The 24,301-nt window shown below is 42.6% G+C and overlaps 3 protein-coding genes across 8 annotated transcripts; 1 reads left to right on the top strand and 2 right to left on the bottom strand.

The window, feature by feature from the left end:
- Window positions 1–4,574: 4,574 nt before the first annotated feature.
- On the bottom strand, window positions 4,575–9,070 carry LOC132959551 (cyclin-Y-like protein 1). The gene is made up of 11 exons (XM_061032667.1): window positions 8,161–9,070; window positions 7,949–8,023; window positions 7,810–7,844; window positions 7,558–7,661; window positions 7,210–7,245; window positions 6,159–6,210; window positions 5,946–6,065; window positions 5,664–5,830; window positions 5,414–5,576; window positions 5,144–5,312; window positions 4,575–5,109 (listed from the first exon to the last, which is right to left on the bottom strand). The coding sequence occupies exons 1-10, from the start codon at window positions 8,318–8,320 to the stop codon at window positions 5,196–5,198; spliced, it is 1,029 nt and encodes a 342-aa protein (XP_060888650.1). The 5' UTR covers window positions 8,321–9,070; the 3' UTR covers window positions 4,575–5,109; window positions 5,144–5,195.
- A 960-nt stretch (window positions 9,071–10,030) lies between these two features.
- On the top strand, window positions 10,031–14,127 carry mettl21a (methyltransferase 21A, HSPA lysine). 3 transcript variants are annotated; one of them, XR_009667122.1, is made up of 5 exons: window positions 10,031–10,443; window positions 10,532–10,643; window positions 10,781–11,164; window positions 13,672–13,882; window positions 14,014–14,127. XR_009667122.1 is itself a non-coding variant. In XM_061033095.1 (4 exons), the coding sequence occupies exons 1-3, from the start codon at window positions 10,297–10,299 to the stop codon at window positions 11,125–11,127; spliced, it is 657 nt and encodes a 218-aa protein (XP_060889078.1). In that variant the 5' UTR covers window positions 10,036–10,296; the 3' UTR covers window positions 11,128–11,164; window positions 14,014–14,127. The 3 variants fall into 3 exon arrangements, 1 of the variants encoding a protein (XP_060889078.1); XR_009667121.1 differs by having other exon boundaries at window positions 10,036–10,443; window positions 10,730–11,164; XM_061033095.1 differs by lacking the exon at window positions 13,672–13,882 and having other exon boundaries at window positions 10,036–10,443; window positions 10,730–11,164.
- LOC132959852 (cyclic AMP-responsive element-binding protein 1-like) lies at window positions 11,207–16,022 on the bottom strand. 4 transcript variants are annotated; one of them, XM_061033089.1, is made up of 8 exons: window positions 15,869–16,022; window positions 14,800–14,893; window positions 14,569–14,715; window positions 14,269–14,384; window positions 13,988–14,127; window positions 13,685–13,867; window positions 13,436–13,589; window positions 11,207–13,145 (listed from the first exon to the last, which is right to left on the bottom strand). In XM_061033089.1, the coding sequence occupies exons 2-8, from the start codon at window positions 14,884–14,886 to the stop codon at window positions 13,001–13,003; spliced, it is 972 nt and encodes a 323-aa protein (XP_060889072.1). In that variant the 5' UTR covers window positions 14,887–14,893; window positions 15,869–16,022; the 3' UTR covers window positions 11,207–13,000. The 4 variants fall into 4 exon arrangements, with proteins under 4 accessions (XP_060889072.1, XP_060889075.1, XP_060889074.1 ...); XM_061033092.1 differs by having other exon boundaries at window positions 14,269–14,369; XM_061033091.1 differs by lacking the exon at window positions 15,869–16,022 and adding an exon at window positions 15,701–15,862.
- Between the last annotated feature and the right edge of the window lie 8,279 nt (window positions 16,023–24,301).

Genomic DNA, 24,301 nt, shown 5'->3' with positions numbered 1-24,301 from the left:
TCCCTACAGGATACACACGCACTTGGTCACAAGCGTGCATGCACACACCATTCGTTTACCATTATGACAGTTTTCAGGTAGCTGGACTTATATGAACTTCACAAGTGTCAAAATAGGTTGACAAACCTATGCAGCCAAACCTCTAACTAACTAGTGTGATTAAAAGCTTCATCAATCAATTTCAATAGGATCATCTGTTTAAATTTCACTTGTCTATCATGACCTTTTTGATCAATTATATTTAATTTCTGACATAGCTTCAATGGCAATGGCACCCTACCCATTATCTTGGCACTGGGTTTTTGCTGAGAAACTCATCCTACTAAGGACTGTCATCACACAAAAAGCTCTTCTGAAATAGGCATGGTTGTGTCTATCACCATTCTCCGATCTGGCAATGACAGAGTAAGCTGCTCCAGAAGAGTCCAGAGAATGTCGCATTAACACATGGACTAATCTTACACCTGCAGTCATGCCAACTGACTTACATACTGCAGCACTGCCTCTATGTGGTCACAAATGGGTACTGCAATTTTGATACTCGGAGAATTTATCAGCTTGGTGCAAGTGTAAAAAAAGAAAAGAAAGACACTGAGGAAATTTATCCGAAAGGATGTATATTACTCAAAGAACCATTTTTTATTTAATTTTTGGGGGGTTTTGGTGAGAATGTTTTTGACATACAACATTGTGAATGTAAGTGTGGTTTACAACGGTTGGTATTGCAGTAACACATGTGACATGACATTAACATTACTGTAAACTACGTCATCTAATGTCTCATTCAGCAGTAAGTAAACACTAAACTTTATCATAATACACGTAAAAAAAACAAAAAAAAAACGTGACTATTTTACTACTCACAACAACAAACAGCAAACTCACAGTATAAACTCCGTCATAAGTGAGTGTGGGCTAGTGACGCAAATGGTAGAGAACGAGCAGGGAGACAGGGAGGCATGATCGGTTCATCAAATTAGTACCCAGTGGCAGACATTGGACACAGTTTTTACAGGCTTACAAATTCTACAGATGATGGATATTTGTTGTTCCTTTTTCAGAGCACATGAATTGTTCACTTCTGTCAGGACCTAAAGACAATTTCAACCAAAATCAAGTGCATCTGAAGAAAAAAAACAACCTTGCCTTTAACCATCAATCTTTTGAGAAGCCATAATGAAGCGGTTATATATCTCACAATTACAAAAAGACCTTTATCACCACAACTTAAAGATAGAATCAGTAGCCTTTTCCTAAAAAAAAAAAAAAAACAAATATTGACTTATATAGAATTATATAAGAATTGCCGCTAAATCGTAACTTATGGGGTGTTTACAAGCTAAAATGAACAATGCTACAGACTCTTTAAATAGTATCCACAGAATACATTTTCTTGATACAGTGTTGATTAGTATTTATATATGCTACATAGGAATGCCACTATAAATAATAAAAATAATACTACATTACTGCAGATATTGTAACAGTATTTGTTTCTCCCCAAATGATGATGTACTCTCCCAAAGTACTTTGGGGGGATTCAAATTTGTTAGAATTGGAAGGAGAAGCAGAACCAGGCAGAGGTGTCGTCCCCTTGTCCTCCCTCTCCACTTGCATTTTTTGCTCCGACTGACATGAGCGCCCTTCTATCTCACTTGACCCATTGATGTGCTGAATCACCCCAAATTCTGAAACAATTGTTGATCTGCAATTTTGATGGTATGCAGAAAAGAGGAGGTGCTTCATTTGTGGGTTCCGAATGAGAAGAAAAGCTGCAATTATGAGCGAAGGAAAAATTATGAGCAGTGGTGTTACCATGGAGCTGATTGTGCTGCAAAAGAAGGCTTTTCTCTTCCCCATCCATGTAAGGACAATGAATAGTATGTTCAGTTGCAGCTGCAGCAAAAACATTAAGAAGTAGAATCCCACAGTTCGATTAGCTCTGTGGTTATTACACTTAAGAGCCATGCTCACCCGGAGCGCTGAATGATACATGCGTCCATAGCAGTAGCAGATGATCAATATGCAAGAAGTTGTAATGACACATGGGGGTCCAAACAGGAGCATAATCTCTTCCTGGGAAAATGCAATGTCCAACTGGTCTGTTGGTTGAAGTCACACTGAATCTGGCTCAGCACTAATCCTCCATGAAAACTCCCTGCCATACTGACCATCCAAATGAGTCCAATGCTGAAATAAACATTGCAGGTGTTGATCATTCTGAGGTAGTGAATACCATGACAAATGGATATGTAGCGTTCTATGGCCATTAGAGCCAAAGTCATCTGGGATGTAAGGAGAAAACGCAAAATGCAGAATTGTGCAATGCACCACCATCCATAGCTCTGAGTTTGCTGACGCACAAGAGAAGACAATATAACCGAAGTAGTTGCAAAACTCATCCCAATAGCACAAGCCGATATATTTTTGATCAGAATGTACTGTGGTTGTCATAGTAGCTGCTTGTTTCTAACAGTCAAAAAAAAAAGTGAAATCCATTTGCTGTAGACGACAAAAGGTCACAGCAAAGAAACACAAGGAAAAAACGACAGGAAGGCTTTATCTGAAAAAGATACGTCCAAGGAGTCACGGCTGGACATTTTGAAAGATGTGTTGATCCCAGTCACACGTAGCTGTCGAAGTGGATGTAATCAAGCTTCAAGAGGAAATTAAATGCATTTGCTGTTTTTCTCTGCTCCTTGACCCAAGAGCTAAAGGTTTCCATGGAAATGAGGAGAAAGTTTCTTCACCGACAAATGAGACAACCTGTGAAAATATTCTTGAGTTCCTGCTGATTATTCTTTCACACCACTTTTCATTCATTTCTACACAGAAAAAAAAACAGATTTAAAGGTTGAAATGAGTCAGAAAAAAAAAAATTGAATGGAAGAAGAAGACCTGAGAGTGCGAGTAGGTGTGTTGATGTGCAGGAGTTCAGAGAGGTAAAGCGGAGCGAGGTTGTGGATGGCCTTGAAGGTGAGGAGCAGAACTTTGAAGGTGACGCGATGTTTAACCGGGAGCCAATGAAGCTGCTGTAGGACAGGGGTGATGTGATTAACAGAGGGCGTTCTGGTGATGATGCGAGCGGCAGAGTTCTGGACCAGTTGAAGTTTGTGGATGGACTTGAGAGGGAGACCAAAGAGAAGGGAGTTGCAGTCGTCAATGCGGGATGTAACCAGGGTGTTGACGAGGATGGCGGTACTGCTGGGAGTGAGGGACGGGCGGAGGCGATTAATGTTACGTAGATGGAAATAAGCAGACTGGGTGACATTATTGATGTGAGCTTGGAATGATAGTGTGCTGTGTTTTGTTGTGCATTGAAACCATCAATGTTTTGTCTCTCCCGTTCTCAAGAAGCAGGAAAGTCTGATTACAACCCAATGTGAAATTAATAAACCAACATGATAGTGGGCCAATACCATCGTTATTCTTCATGCTGAGACAGAGTACACTGATTGGATGGGGGAAGCGGGGAATTTCCTTGTGGTCTACACAGTTGCAGACGCAGGTTTGGGGCTCTGCGGCACCTGCTCTTTACTGCCCCTTCTGAGGCCAGGACAGGACAGGTACTGCTCGGCTATACAACTGCACACAAAGGTTATAGGCAAGCTGCTCATTAGCCTGCTAATGTTGCCAAAGTAATTGACAATGAAAACTCTAGTGGCAACGGGGCCTCCACTTGGAACTTGAACCATGTAGTAGAACCTCTGAGGCCAATTACAAGACCTAAATCATGACCTAAAACCACGATCAGATAATTCCATCTCAGGAATATGGAAAGAGGATTTCTTTTTTTTTTATCCTACTATTCAGAATTTCTGTTTTAAGTACAATTTTCGAGTCAATGCGTGTTGAAGACTTATGCTACAACTCTGCCCTATAGCTCTTTAATAAATGTATTCCCCATGAGTTTCACACAGTGAGGTTTAAATATCTTCATTTTGTGTAAAATAAGACTTCTGACAATGGATCCTGAATCCCTGAATTGAGGTTTTGGACTCAGCGAACGAATACACTATAGGCTGAGGCAGCTAAGTGAAGTGCCCATCAGTATTAGCTCATCCCGTTCATATACTTTCTCACGCTATTGTTGCAGAAGCAGGAGCTATTCAGAGTCAGTGGCTTGCTCAAAGACATTTTGATCGAACCCCCAACCTTCTGGTTCAGAGACAACCTACACTACCATTGCGCCACAGTTGCCCCACAACTGACACAGTGGTTAAGCTTCACATTATGAAGGTCAAATATTCAATTTAGCTTATGCAATTTAAGCACTGAAGCACCTGGGAATCTCCTTGAAATGAAAACCAAAACCCAATAAATCTGATTTTTTAACCGTTTTACAGAGAAAACTCTATATCATATCTTACCTCTGTATCATATCTTACCTCTGTATCACATCTTACTTCAGTACAATATCTTACCTCTGTATCATATCTTACCTTGACAAGAAATTTGCACAGGTGACTTTTCAGCAGAAAAAAGCAGAACTTCATAGATTGTGGCAATCGTTGGTTGCCTTAAATCTCCTGCAAACACAAACCACCACAACACAACTTCCCAACCTCGGAGACTCATCTTTGAACAGCGACTGTAATTTATTGAATGGAATAAAGTCTACATTTCACAGCTATAGGGGCCTACACAGTAAGCAAAACAAAGTCTACTCTTTGTCCGTTGTGAAGAACTACACCACAGGGTAGTTCAAGACAGTCTGTCGTCATGTGATTGAAGGAGCGACGACAGGGCTGGTGGAGAGACGACGGCCACAGCCAGAGAAAGGTCTCCCCATAAAATCAGCTGATGACAAAAAACAATGACGTATGTAATTTGTGACAGGAAGCACTTTCATGCTGGATCCTTCCAAAGTTACACATCCGTTATTTGGAAAAATGGGCAATCTGCAAAGTATCCAAACAAATGACCATGCTTTGAAGGCAGATAGCTCACGTCCTTTGTTTTGAACACATAGAGACTGGACTCATTATATTCAAGAGATATTGTATGGTAAACTTCCGGTCTTTTTTTTTTTGTCCCAAAACATTGAAATTCAACATTTTGCAACAGAACTTTTCAGGGAGAGGTATTCATTTACTTTGAAACCGTCTCCTGGCAATTGCTTCATCGAACCTTGTAACTTCACCCAAGAAGTGTGGCTCCACCTCCTGGCCAGATCCGAGATAGAAATCACAGCCTTAGGACAGAATTGCATGGGATTTCTTGATGCCAACCAGATTGTCCACACTGACAGACCTCCTCATCGCAGATTTATGCAGGTCCTTGTACTTGTCCTCACACAGCCTAGAGATCGCCTAGAGACAAAACCGTTCATTGTGTTTAGACTATCAGCTCAGTGAAAAGAAAAACTCAATTCAATCAATTCCAGTTTCAACATAGCCTTGAACCAACTAACCTCCAGTTTCTGAGCCCGCTTGTTGCTCAGCGGCTCCAATGGGAAATTAAGGTTGTTGTCATCAGCCAGTGAGCGCAGGTCAAAGTAATACTTGGCGTACACACTGGCTGGGACGTTAATGTTGAACTGAAGAAGCTCCAGGAAGTGACGCTCCATCTCATTCCTGCAGAACATGGAACACAGCGGAATGAGTTACTCATTGATAGTTTGTTCAATGATCAGTACTTTAATGGGGGAAAGAAGCACTTACATGTCCTCCACTGTTATATCTTTGAGGATCTGGCAGTAGTCGACATTCCACACAGCCTGGTCGTCCCAGACCTTGGAGGCCAGCAGAATGGCACCAAGAACAATCCGCTTCCAGTTACAAGGACAGATGTCCATCTCAGCATACGTCAACAGCCTTTCTAGGTAAACCTACCATGTCACAGGCAACATGCACAAATGATGGTAAAAGAGAAACAAGTGTTGGAATGGGGATCGTGTTTCTTTCATCAAATTCTTAGAATGTATTCTTCTGCTTCCATATTACCAAAGTGACGATGGCGCACTCTGCGGTGAGCTGTGCCGAGCTGAAGAGCGTTCTGATAAAGCGATAGATGAGTTTGTGTTCAGGGTCAACCACGGAGTAGTCATCTGGAACTTTGTCTCGCTGTCGAAAGCAGAGGGTCATCATCAGAAGGGTGATCATCGTTGGTCAATCAGCACAGAGGCGGCAGTGAACAAAAAAACAAACTCGACTCACCGTTAGAGGGTGTTTCTTCTCATCAAATATATCCAGCGTGCGGTTTGAATCTCTGCAAGAGCAAACAAGCAAATGCTGAATGTGCAATATATGTGAACTTTGTCACACTTTGCAAAAATGATATCACTTATGTGCGAAGTTGGAAATGTGTAAGTGACATAAATTGCTGACCAACAACAAAAGGTCAATCTATCTATATTCAAAGGTCAATCTATCTATATTCAAAGATCTATCTATCGACCTATATTCAAAGGTCAATCTATCTATCTACCTACCTACCTATATTCAAAGGTCAATCTATCTACCTACCTACCTATATTCAAAGGTCTATCTATCTACCTACCTACCTATATTCAAAGGTCTATCTATCTACCTATATTCAAAGGTCTATCTACCTACCTATATTCAAAGGTCTATCTACCTACCTATAGTCAAAGGTCTATCTACCTACCTATATTCAAAGGTCTATCTATCTACCTATATTCAAAGGTCTATCTATCTACCTATCTATATTCAAAGGTCCATCTATCTACCTATCTATATTCAAAGGTCTATCTATCTACCTATATTCAAAGGTCAATCTATCTATCTATCATCAAAGGTCAATCTATCTATCTATCTATATTCAAAGGTCAAACTTTAGCAGATAAAAGGTCCTTTCTCTCTATGATAAATGATCCACCTATCTATCTATAATAAAAAGCGACCTACCTTACTGCCTGTCTGCAGGACACCGACTGAAAGTCTATCTCTCCGTGAGTTGGTTACCTCTTGTCCACTGACTATCTCCAGGATCATCACATTATTTCCTCAATTATTGACCAACCAATTTCAAAAAAAGACTACCCATTGACTTGCAGCCAGCGAAAAGATGCTGTGATGCCAGTTAAGGTTTGAAACAAACTAACATGCTATGAATCTATTCGTGATCTATCTATCTAAAATAAAAAGGTTTATCCGTCATTTTCCTGCCAATATACTTGACTCTAAGAAACAGTGGAACAACACCATGAGGGATGGACTTCATACCGATAAATCAAACTTCTCCTACCTGTTTTTGATGTGATAGTATATGGCCAACGCGACGCTGAAACAGAGAGAAAACAGACACACGCAAACATTGAACCACAGGATATAGATCACATCTGTTGCAGCTCGTATTGTCAGATATCTTCACCATTTTTATGCAGCTCACAAAATGTCTGTTATCGTTGGGACCAAGCTGGGCAAAAGACTAGCGCGTATTGGCAGCAGATAAGTGGAATTTAAATGGAAATGGGTTCAGTGTAAAGACATATTCTTAAGGAGTGAAGGACAAACGGATGGGGAAGTAATGAAAGGAGCTCAAATACTTCTGTTCTTATGAAGATATCCAGAGGACGGAGGTAAAGTCACCAACCATTTAATTGTGCTTTTGAGGTTGGGCTGGCTGACCGTGCTGTCATCGATGAATATCGTTGAGCAGGAGCTGTACTTTTTTGTCAGGAGGCCCGGGGACATGTGCTACAGAGAAGATGATAATATGGGAGGAAGAGGGGAAACTTTTAAGATCACTGAAATAGAAAGAAACACATTTACATCACGAACCCTGGCGTGTACACTTAAAAACTCTGTTCTGCTAAAACTACAGTATCAGTGACCTTTCCCTTACATGATTCATGTAGTTGCTTTTCCTCTTCTCGCGCACTGAAAAAAGAAAAAAAGTCAATGTACATCAAAATGCAAACACACCGATCTTTTACATTTTAAACAGAAGAAACGAGTGGGATCATAACAGGAACATTCCTTACCGTCCGTCTGCGACTTGTTGAGGAAGAGGGTGCTGGCTCTGGGATGGTCTGACGGGTTGGCCTCTTGGGCTAATTCTGTCATATTCAAAGATGAAAGAAAGCATTTCTTAAAAAACACTGCACTTCACTGGAGTACAAACAAGAGCCTCCATCATTTAATTCAAGGTTCAAGGGTAAGACGTGGAGAAGAACTGCAGGGGATGTACACGGACCATCTGGGAGCTCCCTGTCACTGATGTGCTGCAGGTATGTCCCGGTATCTTCGCTCACGTCCTCGCAGGTGGTGATGGGACATTCCTCCAGCTCCACCTCTCTCCTGTGGATCTTGGGGCTCTCCCCAGGGGACATACAGCAAGACACCGACCCTCCCATGGTTGACCTATGACAGTCCTGCTACAGCAAGGGCTGTTTCCCATACAACTAAGGAAGGGTCAACTTCTAGTCTTACTGGGCTGCAGGGTGCCTGCAACTTTAAGTTTAGTCTAAATCTTTAAGTGGCTGATAATACAGAGTGATTATGACATTAGCTCTAAGTTATCTTAAAAATTATCTAATTTTGGTTTAAGAGTGAACGAAAAGTCTAGCCTGTGCGTTTTCCTGCAAGGTGAAAAATCGTGCAAATTCAGATTAGAAGTGGATGCATGTAATGACATCCAGCTGGGTATCTGCGGTATGTGCAGGACAAATGACATTTTCGGGGCGTGTGCGCAGTATAGCATTGGCGCTTTTTAGTACGACTTGCATGCGTAGACTGGACAGTTTTGGACGACAATAACTAATATCAGCTCATTTTACCAAATAGACGCTAACAATACAAAGTCACAAGCTCCTCTGTCTCCATCCATGGCTAGCCGGCTAGCGCTAGCTTCCGCAGATCAATCCATTCCTTGGCAGCATGGATCAATCCATTTTCACTGCAGCTGAAGTCCCTGTCACAATACACGCCTTTAATGCCGGGTTAACGTCAAATAATGCTGTCAGGAAACAACTTTAGAGATAGCTAACAAAGTGGAAAAGAAGAGAGTAATGGAATTTATGAAAGGCAGCAGGCGTTAGCTTTCATCTCGTCGCATTTACAGGACACGTCTTGGATGTCAAATTAACGTAGAATCAAGTGCAGGGGCAGCTTCCGACTTTGTCCTTTCAAAGTAAAAGTCCTCTATCATATTTAAGTCAACACAAAATGTGTTTTGCAGCTAGCGTTTAAAGATTTTGCACGATTGCAACAACAACTGCATTCAAGAGGGAGGTAGATAAATCAACACTATAATTTTCCATTTAAATGGTTGATAATAATGTAAGCTAAGAGAAGACATTAACTTGGGCATATGACAAAAGTATACTTTTGTTTATAGCTATATTGTTATACGTTTGAAGTGAGTAGTCTTTAGGAGGGCCACTCGACAAGCCCCTCTGGGTTTATTTGGCTCCTCCAGCACATTTATTTCAAAACGTATAGTTTGTTAATTAACTAATCATTATGTACTGTCTGTTTTTCCATTGATCTATTATGTTTATGTTTTTTTTGTGCAATAAATGAATAACAAATAATAATAATAATAATAATAATAATAATAATAAAGAGTCCAAAGCTGGGCCTTAAAATCAATAAAGAAATGTAACTGCAACAACGTTTGAAAGCAAGTCAGACGAAAAGGAATAGGGAGTCATATTTTGCATATTTAACTCACAAATCAAACAATAGATATGTTTAAAATGTCAGTATTGATTTTGTCGTGTTAAAACTATTTTTAATAGCTGGTCCGGACTGTATAAATATAAAATATTTACATTCTATGGGTCCAGGAGTTTGTTTCCCGGCTTTTATTTTGAGCATTGAGAGGCAAATGAAACGGAAGCACATTGCTGATATTTGTTGTTAACTTTACGAACCTGGTGCTGTTCATATCCAGGCCGCGCCCCCTCCATTATGAAGAAAACACACCCGTTCAGGAAAAACCACCACTAGGACCGCCCACAATGAATTCAGGCGATTCCATTGGCCACTTTTAGCAATGCTCTGACATGATTGGCTTAAATCGCTCATGGATGGGTCATTGATGGGAACGTTAAACTAAACACAGAGGTAGACTGCACCTAACGCTACAGAGTTCATAAAAATAACCAAGCTAGCTAATAGCTTATTGCTGAGTAACGAGGTTTGATAATTGGGAGATAACATAGACTAAAATTAAAACGAATTTAAAGGAAAAAAATCGCTGCTGGAGGGTGAAGGGTGGCAGTACTGAGTCGACTAGCTGCTTTAAACCCACAAGGAAGAACCACTCTCTGCGCATGCGCGTATGTGAAAGATGACTGTGGTGTAGTTCCTTCTTTTATTTTACAGCATGGCTTTGGTTCCTTATGTAGAAAATCCCTTACCAGCGCTTTCCAAATTGAACAATTCATCCGCGCAGTTTCGGTTTGCAAACCACGACCTGAGTCTTGCCCAAGACTGGAAAAACCTCGGGGTGGCAGCAGTTGTGTGGGATGCGGTAAGTGGTGATACACAATGAGCAATGCTACTTGGACTCTACTGTCATTACTACCTACGTAGCTAAATGCATATTGCGTGTTTTGCAGGCGGTTGTCATGTGTATGTACCTGGAGCTGGGGAAGGTGGAGTTAAAGGGGAAGGAGGTGATTGAGCTGGGAGCCGGGACTGGACTGGTGGGCATTGTAGCAGCCTTGATGGGTAAAGTTATCCTAACTTCTCTAATCAAAAAATCAAATGCCAGTTGTACATGCAAAATATTAAACATGTAAATGTAAAAATTCCAGGTGCCAAAGTGACCATCACTGACAGAGAACCTGCTCTGGATTTTCTGTCAGCAAACGTGAAGGCCAACCTGCCCCCAGAATCCCAGGAGTCAGTGTTTGTGTCAGAGCTGTCATGGGGTGAGGGCCTTGAGCGCTACCCAGCTGGGGGGTTCGATCTCGTTCTGGGAGCGGACATCATTTACCTGGAGGACACCTTTGTGCCGCTGCTGCACACTCTGGAGCACTTGTGCTCGGACACTACGGTGGTTTTGCTCGCCTGCAAGATCCGTTACAAGCGTGACACGAACTTTCTGAGCATGCTGAAACAGCAGTTCGCAGTTGAAGAGGTCTACTTTGACAGACAAAGGGACATTCATGTATATAAAGCCTGGAAACTGACAGCAAGGAGGGATCTGTGAACACACATAAGCAACCGTTGTCTACCTTCATTTTGTAGTAAGTGACTGTACAATCAAAATAAATGTCTAAAAACTCCTCAAAGATTACCAGAAACACATTTATTAACAGCTGCCAAAAATGTCATATTTGAATAGCTCTAACATAATGCACTGTATTATACAAGTTGGTGCAGACATTTAGAAAGTGTGAATACAAAATTAATGGAAAGCAACATAAAAAAAGCATACTATGTCATGACAATACATAATACCTAAAATAATACAGTATGGCATTCCATGATCATGAGAATATCCACTTGGTTCACTGTGAAGTCTTGATGAATCAGTCGGATTTGCGTCCTTCCTTTTAGTGGGATGTTTGATTGGTTCAAATGGAGTCATTATTGTGTACATATGAAAACTCATAACATCTAATGCATTATGATGCTGCGACCGTAACTGAGCCCAAACACACTCATGGGTCGGTGGTTGATTGAGATTATCCTGTATTATGGTATGAAATGTTAAGGATTGTATGTGCAAGGAAAGTGCGCATGCCACTTTGTAATCCTGTAAACAGAGTTTGGAGACAGGTTTGGCTGATGCCTTGACAGCTGGGATCCTGGGTTAATCGATTTGCATTAGAAAGATAGCAGGAAACATGTTCGTGTCTCCTGCTTGTACAAAATCAATGCAAATTTAAAAAATAAAATAAAAGCCAGGGTGGTACAGATTCTAACAGTATAATGCACACATAAAGGAGGCGACGGGTGTCTCCAGTGGTGGGAAATATGTCTCCAAAATTTGTTTAAAAAAGCAGTACAACATTGCAAACACAGTGAGGCTCTTTGTTTTTAGTTTGTACTCAAAATCTGCAAAGAAATAAAATGAAGTTAAAATTTGTATTTAAAAAAACAATGCCTTGTAGAAAAATATGGTACATGACCTGAGCCAGTTGGAATTCCAAATTTTGCAACGACCACTTTCCCTTGAGGCCGCTAAGAACCATTTTTTACCAGAAACTACAGCCGCCCAAAAACGCTCTAAACAAGCAAATGTAAGGATTTGTAGAAACCACAAACAAGGAGCCGTACGTGTGTGTGTAAATGGAAACATGCATAAGAGAGCCATAAAACACATGAACGAGTTCTGTAACCATAAATGTCTTTTTCAAAGTGTAGTCATAACGCTACCTTTAACATGAAACCCATTTAACAACCCAAACATAACACGTAGCTCTTTTTGTTGACAAGGCAGTCAATTAAAGTAACAAAAGAAATCAATGGCATTATGCAAACAGATATTCCAACACGTAAAGAAAACATCGCTAAAAGATAAAAGTCCATGACACGGCCCGTCTAGAATTCAAAGCGTTAGTAAGTAACAGATGTTAATGCAGGAGCGCCGTTACGGTTACAAACGCTGCACACAAAGGTCAAGTCTCCAAAAATGATCCAAGGGGTCTCGGGGCCGTTGCACTGTAAAAAGTTCCATCGCTGAGGTTTGCTCCAGAAGTTGCCCCGTTGCTGGTGATGTCGCCCAGTTAGCCCAGGCACCAGTGACTGGAATGTCCCCTCTGATCTGTCACTTCACCACAAGGACCCTGTGTAGTTGTAGTTTCCTCCACGTCCACTCTTTTCCCCGCTCCACCCGTTCATTGGAAACCGATGGGGGGGGGGGGGGGGAGATTTTTTGAAACAGGTGTGTGTGTGTTTCTATTCCTGGTGAGTCTTTATACAGATATTTTAGCAGTTTTTAAAAAGAAAGCAAAAAAAGGGAGTAGAAAAGTGGGCGTGGCGTCCAGGTGCGTGGCTCTGTGCTGAGTCTCTGTACACAGGGGGACAGTTGGTGCACCTGGCAGGCGTTTGGTGACGGGTTTTTTATTTTATTTTTTCTACTCGGATTTGTGGCAGTACAAGTCTTTGAGGGCTTTAAGTTCCTCGATGAGGGTTTTGTTCTGGTTCTCCAGCACGGCAACGCGGTTCTCCAGACACTTGACGTACTCCTTCTTCTTCCTGCGACACTCCCGGGCCGCCTCCCTGTGTGACAGAGAGACCATGTGGGTGAGGAGGCCTGTGTGTATGCCTAAACATGTGTGCACAGTAACTTGACCTGTTTAGATGACCTAGTTAGTTCAACTAAGCATGTGGGCTCCCCTCCCCTTAAAGAACACTGAGTATCTCATTCATCTGTGCTTGGAGCTGTTTGACATTTTTGTTTATAAAACCGTGTTCGGGATTTCACAAAATATAAATGCATTTTTTAAAATTTGGATTGACACTTTAAAGTAAGAAGGTAAAATCATTTGTTAGGTTCTTAATAGACATACCTGTTTTTCATAAGTCGGACCTCCCTTTTGCGTGTGACTTCCTCCGTGCCTCCTCCTGAGCCCAGTGCAGGCGAGGTCGCCATGACTACCCCGGAAGTGATGGTGCTGGTGGGGGCTGTGCGGATCTGATAGGTCTGGACGTCACCAGAGGCAGCTGAAGGAACAAGAACAACCATTTGATTATTCTAATATAGTTCACCTTTTGTAGGCTAAAGCTGGATATTCTTTTTTTGTAGTTTTATTCTCCACCTTGTACAACCACTTGGTTGCTTGGAACGAGGATCTGCTGCCCATCACTGGTCTGGGCGTACTGCAGGATCGTTGCACCAGACTGGGCTCCAGCAGCGTTGGCCATGGTCAGAGTCTGCAGGCCCTGCACTCCATCTGTGCCGTTATTGGCCAGCTGAATGGCTCCTCCCTGAGTAATGGCAACTGCAGAGGGATTGTGTTAGACTTTATTTGTGCACAAACAAACTCGGCCTTATCCCAGAATGCAACAGATCCAAAAAGCTTAATGCATGCAAATAGATTAAGAAATGTTGCTGTACTCACTGTACTGTCCGCTGCTGGTCTGATAGATGGGAGTGGGCATGGTGACTGTGGTGATGGCAGGAGCTGAGTCGTCCTCCGACTTCTCTTCCTCAATTCGAGGCACCGCTGGAACGTCTGACGATAAGTCGTTTAAAATCTTTCTGCAGAGGGGGAAAGCGATCACAGAGAAACATTTTTTTAAACTTTTACACTTACACAACAACATTCATTTACAGGTTATTATAGTTGTACAAATAAAAAAAAAAAGTCGATATATATTTGTGATTAGATGCTGCACCAACCTATAAGAAGGTCGCCTGGACAAAATCTCTCTCCTCTTCTGAGAATCTGTCACGCTATCTACTGATTCCTGAGAATCCTCACTCTCAGCAACAGTGGAAATCTGAAACGAGTCAAACTTTATTGCCAAAAATGAAACTCGTTAATAAGACAAAGTTAGTGCAGATATGTTCACGGCATTTCTAGGGATTTGTTTTGATCCCAAATATTTCAGCAATGAAGGTGGAAACAATCTACCATGCAACATAGAAGACAAACTTCTGACAATTCGTTGAATTTTGTAATGATAACATCCTTCTCACCTGTACAGTCTGGACTTGTGGGGACTGGATGACTGAGGGCTGTGCAGCTTGGATCACACCATGCACCTGGACTGTCTGACCGTTGGGTAACTGAACTAGAGTGACTGTGGGACTACTGGACGTCACCTGTCCTGCTGCTATGGACGCCTGCAAACCATAATAACCAGTCAGAAAATGTCACACAAAAAAAGTATAGACAGCAGAGATTTCAATTGATGCCAAGATATTTACCTGGGTCAAGGTGATCTGCTGGGTCTCGGGCTCAGAGACAACAGTATCACCACCTTGCTGTGAGTCTGCAGCAGCCTCCATGGTCATTTAAAATCTGAAAATGTGAGAAACTTCTTATATGGATTTGATTCATCATGCTTACAGCCCATAAAGCGAGTGAGAAACACAGCAGCCACTCTTGAGGCAGTGTCTTGTTGATATTCCTAAGGAGGGTGTGGCTTAGCTAAACATGCTAGCACGTATTTCATGTATTAAACAAAAGTTTTCTTGCTGTAACATCAGTGCAAGCCAGCTAAACTAATATCTCGTTGTGAAGAGGATATTGTGTTAAACACGTCACGACCTGACGTAGGCGTGTTGGTTTTTTTTTTTTTAAAAAGTGCTGCTGCAATAAAACTTTGCTCACTCTGTCCCTGAAACACCGGAGGCTAAATCAAACTTAGCATGGAGCTAGCTGTTTGCAGTATGGGCTTCAGTTAGCATGCTAACAAGCTAATAGGCGGGCACAGCATGTTAGCACAGTTAGCATAAATAAATGTAGCATTTATACAGCCTATATTATAAAAAAAATAAATCAGTTTTCAACAGCACATGTCGCATAATTTTTTTTTTGCAAGACATATTGCATTTGTCATTAAATATACTGAGCTAACGATATTAGCATGAGGTTGCTAGCTGTGGAGCTGTATGGAGGGAAATGTCTGCATGCATTGTATGCCTGTTTTTTTCTTCTGCAACTCGGGCACCCCACTTTCACTAACGAGTTATTTCCTGACTCTTTTTTTTTTGCAGAACACAATCTTGACATTTATTAGCCTTACATGAGTAACTGCTTCGGTACATTTTCTCTACGCCGTTTATTAAAACAAAATAAACATCAAGCCCACTCCCATATTTATACCTATGTCTCAGTAGTGTTGCGAGCCTTGCAGAGACTGACTCATTTTGTGAGCCTCTGCAACACCGCCGCCATGATCTCTTTGTTGGCTTTGTGCGGATATTAGGCGCAAATAACTTCTCTGGGCAGCCATCTATCTGTTTAGCAAACATCGGATGCGTATCCTCTTACCAACACAGACTCGCTTCGTCACTCCCGGGTCTACGGAGCTCCACTTTTATTCAGACCGACACGTAAGAGACCGCGTCAGGCTACACCTCCGTCGCGTCACCGAGAACAACAACACGGAGAGGAGGACGAGGGAGACGACGACAGCGAAAATCAGCTCTGTCGACGGGACCCGATTGGACACGAAGAGGGACGGAATGTGACGAAGGCTGCCGAGGGCGCAAGGGGGGGACTCTACGGAGATATCCGAGTTAAGAGTTTGCGATCCCGATTTAACTGAGCATGCGCAGGGTTGCATAATCATAAATCCATAGAAATGTAAATAATGGGCTTAAATCTTGAATTCTTAGCGATCACTTGATCTCATTTGGTTGCAGAGCAGCCATTGAATCTGTCTGTCACTGATTGAATATATATGCCTCTTAGAAGGATGTAGATTTGTGGTGCATTTTTATTACCACAATAAGAAGTATAAATTCTCCACAAATATAACAAACAATCCGCTGTTTTCAATTTAGTAAAACTAACCTTCAAATGATCACGTTTCACATACAGGGTTACAATTTAAATTAAAATAAAATAATATTCCCATATCTAAATATATCGCCTTTCCTGCACCAATGTGGAAACAATTATATATTTAATTACTGCCGGACTTCTAGTAGTGAGTTTGCAGGAAAAATACAAGCTTATAAATCAATTGTTCTGTTTATATAAGCATCTTTCACTTCATAATATTTTTCAAGACCCATTATATCCTGAAAGACTAGTCGATGAATGTTATTTTAAATCGGATATTTGCTTTGATAATGAAACTTTAAAATGAATATTAAACAGCCTTTTTGCACACATTTCAATTGTTTCAAAATGTATTTCAAGAATTTAAATTTCACGAGAACTATCAGTTTATGAAACATCATAAAAATCAAGCCGATAGTTTTGATATTGTCGATATTGTTGTGCTGTAATACTGTATTGACACACAAGGTGGCAGCAAAACCCTACTTTACTTCCATCCCTGACAGCCTGCACTGACACCGGCCCATTATGAAATGTCAAGGCACATGTTTCTTTTATCCCGGCCTTCTATGATCTGTTAACTGTGAATTAGATTAACTGTGATACTAGCTTTATACAGCCAAACCATATTGTGACTTTAATGAGAAACCAGTGGTCTCCTGCAGCCTTGTATTACTTATTATGTGCTATTTACAGCCCTCGTGATTCACATTACATTTGCTTCTCCTTGGTTGTCGAATGTGGCCATAAAAAGTGCTCATTAACTCTGTCACTCGGCGTGCGAAGGGGACCGATGCTGCAGGAGCGAAATGGGTTCTAAGCTGTGGCAGCTGGTCAAAATCCTGCGGGGGAAAATGAGACTTCAGACCAATTTATGACCATCATCTCTATGTGCGAGGTCATTCCGGAGGTCTCTTTATACACACACACGCTCGGACGCACAGATGTCAAACATACCCATCTTCACCTGGCAAGTGATTGACGACAGCATGGGGGGGAGGGGGGGGGGCAAACATATTCACTGCAGATTAAAACCATCTCGTGTCCTCTACTAAAACATTTTATACTTCCTTAAGATGCTCCTGCAAAGAGAATAAAATATACACGTGTCACAAAGAGCGACCCTCAAACCTGTTCTGGAGTCCAAATCAGTGACTTGATTGGACATTGATTTCCCTTAAAAAATAACCACCAGATAGGACGCTTTCGCAAACTATAATTAGCCTGCATCCCTACATTAAAGAAGACGATGCATTAGTGCTACCCAAGTGTGCACTTAGCTATACAAGCTGTGCACATGCTGAAAGTTCAATTGATGCTTCTCGTGCAGATTTTGTAGCTCTCTTAATGTTTTGAACATATAGAAACACATAATGCATGATTAGTTAAGATGAATGTAAAGGCAGATCTTTAACAAGCGAGCTCACAGTAAAGACAGATTTGGAGCGACAGAACAGCATGATGGTTTTTTTACATCGTCTTTTTAAATGACGTGAGAGATAACTGCATCTGCATAGTATATTATAAACATGGAAAGATGTCGCACAGTGAAACAGTACAAAGAGCTCACTGTGTTTTGCAAAAAAATGGTTTCAAAGAATGAACAGAAGATACTCAATTGAATGCCTTTAAGACAAGCATATATTCACGATTTGGGAGCTGAAAGCACTACATTTTTTGGCATTTGTGTTTGGACAATCTTTTTTTTTTTATTCCCACACACTCATTAAAAGTGTTGCCAGTTAATATTCCGTGGATTAGCAGCGCTGAAATGTGTACACATTTGGCTTCTTTAGCTCGTTTCTGTAACTGAATCCTGCAGCTTTTTTAAATGAGCTGTCATGGACACATGGACCCACAACACTGTTGCCAGTTAAGTCTAATTGAAAGTTTTTTTATAAGCATTAATTGAGCTCCTTTTCTGAACGCTTAAATAATTAACAAGTGCTGCTAAAAGCTTATTAACAAACAGTCCAACCACCCTTGCATTATTCACTCCTTTATCACATCACCTTCTCATTTCTCTGCGTGCAGATCCACAGTCAGTGTGCCCGGTGATTAAAGCATGTTTCTGATTCGCTCTGCTCATGCTGGGGAGTTCTGGCGCTGAATATCTGATTGCAAGGATTTTTTAAACTCTGCAGCAACGACCCTGGCTGTAAATCACGGCTGAAACACCCACAAACAGCGAGAGCAACAACAAAAAAAGATGCTACAGACGTCCAAAACGGTGTAGGAGGAAGAGAAGGAGGAGGAAGGAAAGGAGTTTAATCTTCAGAATATGAAGTAGAGACCTGACTCCAATCCATAGCCCCTTTCCTTTCTCCTTAAACCCAGCTGTCAAAGCCCCCCCTGGCTTAACCCAAGCCTCCAAAACCCCATCGACAGCAAGCCCTATGACATGTCCCATTTCCCCCCCATTTCTTCCTCTTTATTTTCTCACTTTTCCTCTTTCTGTGCATGTCTTTTTTGAACCATGAAATAAAAAAAAAGAAATGTAAATGCAGTCCTTAATCAAAACCAAGTGGGAAATATCATACCTGCCACTCAAGCAAGGCATTGTGGGAGATGTGGGCTCATGTGGGGCGTCAGGGCAGCGTCCAGAGAGAGCCTGAATATGAAACATGCTCTTCATTTGAATACGGCTGACCTTATATGCATGCTTTTCATCGTGGAGTTGAATTACCTGAATCGCATATGAAACCAGTGCACCTGGCTGGGGTTGCCATGGATACCGGGCCCCACAGTCATGAGCTACACACACACACACACACACACACACACACAAAAGCTTCTCGGATGTGGAGTTTGAGAGATATGCAGTAACACACAGAGATTGTGCTGACCCAGACCTCCTGCTAATCTAGGCTGTAGGCAACACCGACCGTGTATTGGGCGATCTCAATCAATCCGTCAAGGTGTCAGCTCCTCCCTCCCCTCTCTATCTTTTCCTCCTGCAAGGTTTTTTTTTTCTTCCGCCCACTCCCCCCCCCCCTGCTTCTTCCATCTGGCCATCCTCGCTTTCTTTCTTAAAGGTTAGATTTAAAAAAAAAAAGAAAAAAAAGTCTGCCTTCATACAATATTCACATGCACATATGTGCGCAAAAGTACACGAGAGGAGTTCATTCCTCCTCCAACAGAAATCCCTCGTCTTTGATCTGTGACATGAACTCAATATCCCAAATTTCAGGAGGCAGGACGAGACGCGGAAAAAGAAGCTGAGGATGTCACGGCGTAATGTTTACAACATATCCACGATAATGGCCGATGCTTTGACAGTATTTAGCCTGTATATTGATGCTACACTTTAATGTGGCAGAGTCACACTAGAAAAGTCGTGTTGACGTCTGCTCTTTCCTGTGAGCTCCGAAGTCGGGTAAGCGGGGTTGGAAAATGTTGCTGTTTGCGTTCAATCATGTAGATTTGAGACAATATCACAGACCCATTTCATACAATCTCTTACACAAAGTCGAATCTGATTGGTCAGATTTTGTATAGTCAACTGTTATTTTTTTTAAATCCAAACACGTTACAGCCATAAAGATCCACAGATTGCTTCAAATTTGTCACATCTGTTGCAGATTCCCCCGCTGTATTTTCTGTCATAAACAATTTTTATGAATGATTAAGTTCGACTGTGTTACACCAAAATGACGGCAGCACTCTGACCATTCGATTGACACCTCATTTGGCCAATTAAGACCTTCAATACACTGATCCCAGTCTATAATAGCCAATGAGAGCCTGAGTTGAAAGGAGGTGCCGTCACCCTGTTGCACTCGACTCTGCCGACAACAGGCGTTTCTTGTAGCCAATGGAATTCTGAACACTGGTATATGTGCACATTTGAGGCTACCTGTTCGATGGAGGCCTTTGCATAGTGTGCATGGCTTTGCACAGTTTTGATGCAGTTGAAGGTAACTATCTGCTACAGCATAAAAACTTTGGGTTATAGCTAATATGCACTCTCAAGTTCTGTTGCTGGCGATGGCTTCATGGATTCCGTTCATTTTGGCTCTCAACAAGACCTGCTGCCCTTGGGTGGGACAAAAACCAAAAAACTAGATGAAACCATCAGAAATGGTCTTTATCCAGACAAGGACACATACATCAACATCAGGCAGACTCAAGATATAGACATAAAAAACCTCCACTCACTGTAAGCACAGAGAAGCATTGTTCTTGTTTTACACATTGATCTGCCTTTTTCACTCTTCAACATAAAATGGACATTTAATACCTCCTGTTGTTGCCTTCTCTCACAGGGTAGGGGTAAAGGCACACATGATAGAGCCAGACTGTGTGTGTGGGTGTGTGTGTGTGGACTTGGCACTCCTTCCCGTCATAACATGTCATTCTGGACACCATGACTCCCAGCAGAGGCAGACGCTGCGGCTCAGTGACACAGAGCGTAAGGTCATCTGTCAAACAGAGGAGACGAGTGTGTGCGTGCGGTGTGAGGATGTGTCCGGGGCTTGTCTTGGCGTGTGTGATTGTATATTTGCGTGCGTTTTTACATGTAGCTTGATAGAAGTGTGTGGAAGAGAGAGAAATATATGAAGGCTCTGGGAAGCTGTCAATCACGCAGACAGAGCAGTGTTACCTTACAATCCCTGCTCTCATCCCTCACCTCCTCCTGCTGGACCAGTTCAAAGGTTGCCATGGCTACCGGCGTCCCATTGGGAGCACAATGCGCTCTGCCCTGGAGCCATCGGAGCGAGCTTGCTCGCCAGGCAGGGAGGATACGGCGGCCTTTGACCCGTCAAGGTCTTACCAACGGAGAATAAGAGCAGAGGGGGTTAGCAAAGCAGGGCCGCGCCGGGTCATAAATCGAACTGTTCCTTACTCGGGATTGTCATTCGCTTGTAGGCGGAGCGGCCTTCTAGCCTCTGACTCGAGCCGGCTGCCTCCTGGATTTCAGAGCGGGCCCTGGACGAGAGAGATAGCCTCCCTCTAATCCGCAGAGTCTCTCTCACCTTGCCTCCTCCGTGTTTTCTCAGATAGCGCATCTTTTTGTGTCAGATCTCTGCAGCTGTCACCGCCGCCGCTTGTAAGGACGATGCCGGCTTTGTGTGGGCTCCTGTCAGTGTGTGTGTGGTGGAGGTGCAAGCAAACACACATAAAAAAAGTGATAGATATGAGAGGTGCCTCTACAAACCGACCCCCCTTCCATTCCTTGAAAACGAGGGAAAGATACCCATGAGGCAGCGCATGTCGCAAATATCATGTCAATTTGAAATATTTATTCTAGACAACGAGTGCGAGGGTATTTGACAAATTCTCTCCTGCTGCAATAACATCAGTTTATCCAAAAAATATTGAAAACTGAATATTTCTTTGAATTCAAACCAGATGTAAACTTTTTTTTTCACCCACTGAGGTCTGATTTGTTTTAAAACTCCAGAAAACACCGTGAAGATGACTCAATAAAAAAAAGTGAAATGAATATTTCTAGTTCAAAATAGTTACATTCAACAGAATATCAGCATTATCAGGTTCTATTCAATTAAGAGAAATATAATTGTCTTGGTCTTTTGCATTTCTTTGATATCACAGCTGGAGAGAGACAGGCCATGTGGGGGAAGAGAGAGTGGGAAGATGTGCATCACAGTGTCGAGGTCTTCATCTCTGTATGTAGTAGTGTTTTTGTCAAGACCAAGACTAGCCTGAGACCAGAGTGCTCCGACACCGCGTCAGGACCAAGACATTTAGGGATAGAGGCAGAGTCAAGGCCGAGACAATTAAGGATCAAGACCGGGTCAAGACCAAGACTAGCCTGAGACCAGAGTGCTCCGAGACAGAGTCAAGACGGCGATCTTCAGACTTGATTCCTCACTTTTTTGCTGCGTTAATAACATAAAAGAAGAAGATAAAGATTCACTTTGAAACTCTTTGCCCTCCTGACAGGAGAAAACTTGACTTTCTAATCATGTAGCCTGGATTTTTAATGCTCAGGACTTGCACTCACAGACGCTGCAGACATATTTGTGCAGAGAAAGAGCAGGCAGAATATATGTGTGTGTGTTTCCATGCCTGTGTATGCATAGGGGAATAGAAGGGGACAGTCAGGAGAAGGGTTATTTACTGCGTGGCCCAGGCGACCTGTCCGTCCTCACGTCCGGCCCCAGCAGATTAAGATGCAGCCGCTGGCGGCTGCCAGAGCAGGCTGAGATTGATGGGGAACACGCGGGCCACAGAGGCCCCGCAGAATTCTGAGCAGAGCCTTTGGGTACCGAGCAGCCATGCTGCCAGCCGACAGCAGCTCCTCTCTCCTTCCTCCTTCTTGTCACCTTTTTTTGTCGTTTTTTCTGACTTTTCTTTATCGCTCTGTTGCTCTTCCTTGCATTTTTTTTCTCTCTGTCACTCTGCCGCTCTCTGCATCCCTGTTTTTCTGTCTCTCTGTCACTCTATCGCCCCCCCCCCGATGCCCCCCAAACCAGTCTAGCAGCAGCCCCCCGCCCCCGCCCCCCCTCTCTGAAGACGCTGTCTCAGCAGCTTTAGCAGATTTGGATGTCATGAAACTGCAGGTGTGTCAGCATCGTGTGTGTGTGTGTGTGTGTGTGTGTGTGTGTGTGTGTGTGTGTGTGTGTGTGTGTGTGTGTGTGTGTATGTGTGTGTGTGGGATGGGTGAGGGGGGCAAAAGTGAGGAGGAATATGCTCTCAATAAATTATTCTGTGGTTAAGATGGGTAGCAGGGAAATTAACTGTGGGATGGATGCCTGAGTGTGTGTGTGTGTGTGTGTGTGTGTGTGTGTGTGTGTGTGTGTGTGTGTGTGTGTGTGTGTGTGTGTGTGTGTGTGTGTGTGTGTGTGTGTGTGTGTGTGCGTGCGTGTGTGTATGTGTGTGTTTATGAGTTTACGTGGATCAATCACAGCCTCTCAGCTGTCTACATAGCAGAGAATTTTAGCTGAGGGAAGAAAATAACAATTATCTCAGTACGTCGGCATCTAAAGGCGCGTTTGCACTCAAAAATAATTCAGATTTTGCCATGATGGAGGACAGGAAAAGATGAGCATGGAAGATGGATGCTTGTGTGTGTGTGTGTGTGTGTGTGTGTGTGTCTGTGTGCGTGATAGAGAGTGTGTGTGCTGAACAAACTGCACTGGCAGGGTTTTTGTTGGAGTCCCCAGGGCAGAAGACACATGAGTCAGCGGCCAGTAGGATTTATAGCCAATTGATTAAATTAGCATTTGTTCTGCTACTGGGGAAGCAGCCTGTCAGTATAAACATGCACTGTCGCACACGCACACACTCCAACACACTCCCACGTGGGCAAACAAACATGCACCTGTAACAGCAACTGCAGTTAAAGAACGCAGAGCAAAGGGAACAAGACAATGAGGAAAGAAGAGGAAAAAAAAAAAAAAAAAAACCCGGCCTAGACGCAGTAGACAATTAGCAACGATGTCAATAAGTCAACATGATTAACACCAGGATCACTGGGATGTAAATACCCAAAGAAACGCACTGTGCACTCCCTTCCTGAGAGGCTCCTTCATGCCATACAGCGAGTGAGCAAAGGGGGTCGCACAAACCGGGCTTGCTGACAAGCCTTTTTTATGACATTCATCAAAGCCATCTGCCATTTTCCGCTCAATTAATTTGTTATGGGAAGTGGGATCAATTAAGTGCGCACTGTAATGGCTTTATATCCTTGTTTCCCTTTTATAGCCCAATATTTTCTGTGCTCCACTCTGGCATGAAAAGGCGGAATCGATATCCCCGGCTATTTTCCCCTCCCGTGGACTAATTTGTTTTTGCCACTCTCTTCCTGGCATGATAAACTGGCTGTAATGAGGGGTTAGGGCGAGGGGGGACAGGCTAAACATCAAACCGGCGCCCCGAGCCAACTGGGCATGCTCTGTCCAAAGGAAGCGACTGAATCCAGGAAGCTGTTGTCCACGGATGCTCTCATCC

Source organism: Labrus mixtus, chromosome 24 (genome assembly GCF_963584025.1).
Source record: "Labrus mixtus chromosome 24, fLabMix1.1, whole genome shotgun sequence".
NCBI lineage: Eukaryota > Metazoa > Chordata > Actinopteri > Labriformes > Labridae > Labrus > Labrus mixtus.
Note: the sequence above shows the minus strand (reverse complement) of the source record. Positions and strands in the feature narration are given on the sequence as shown.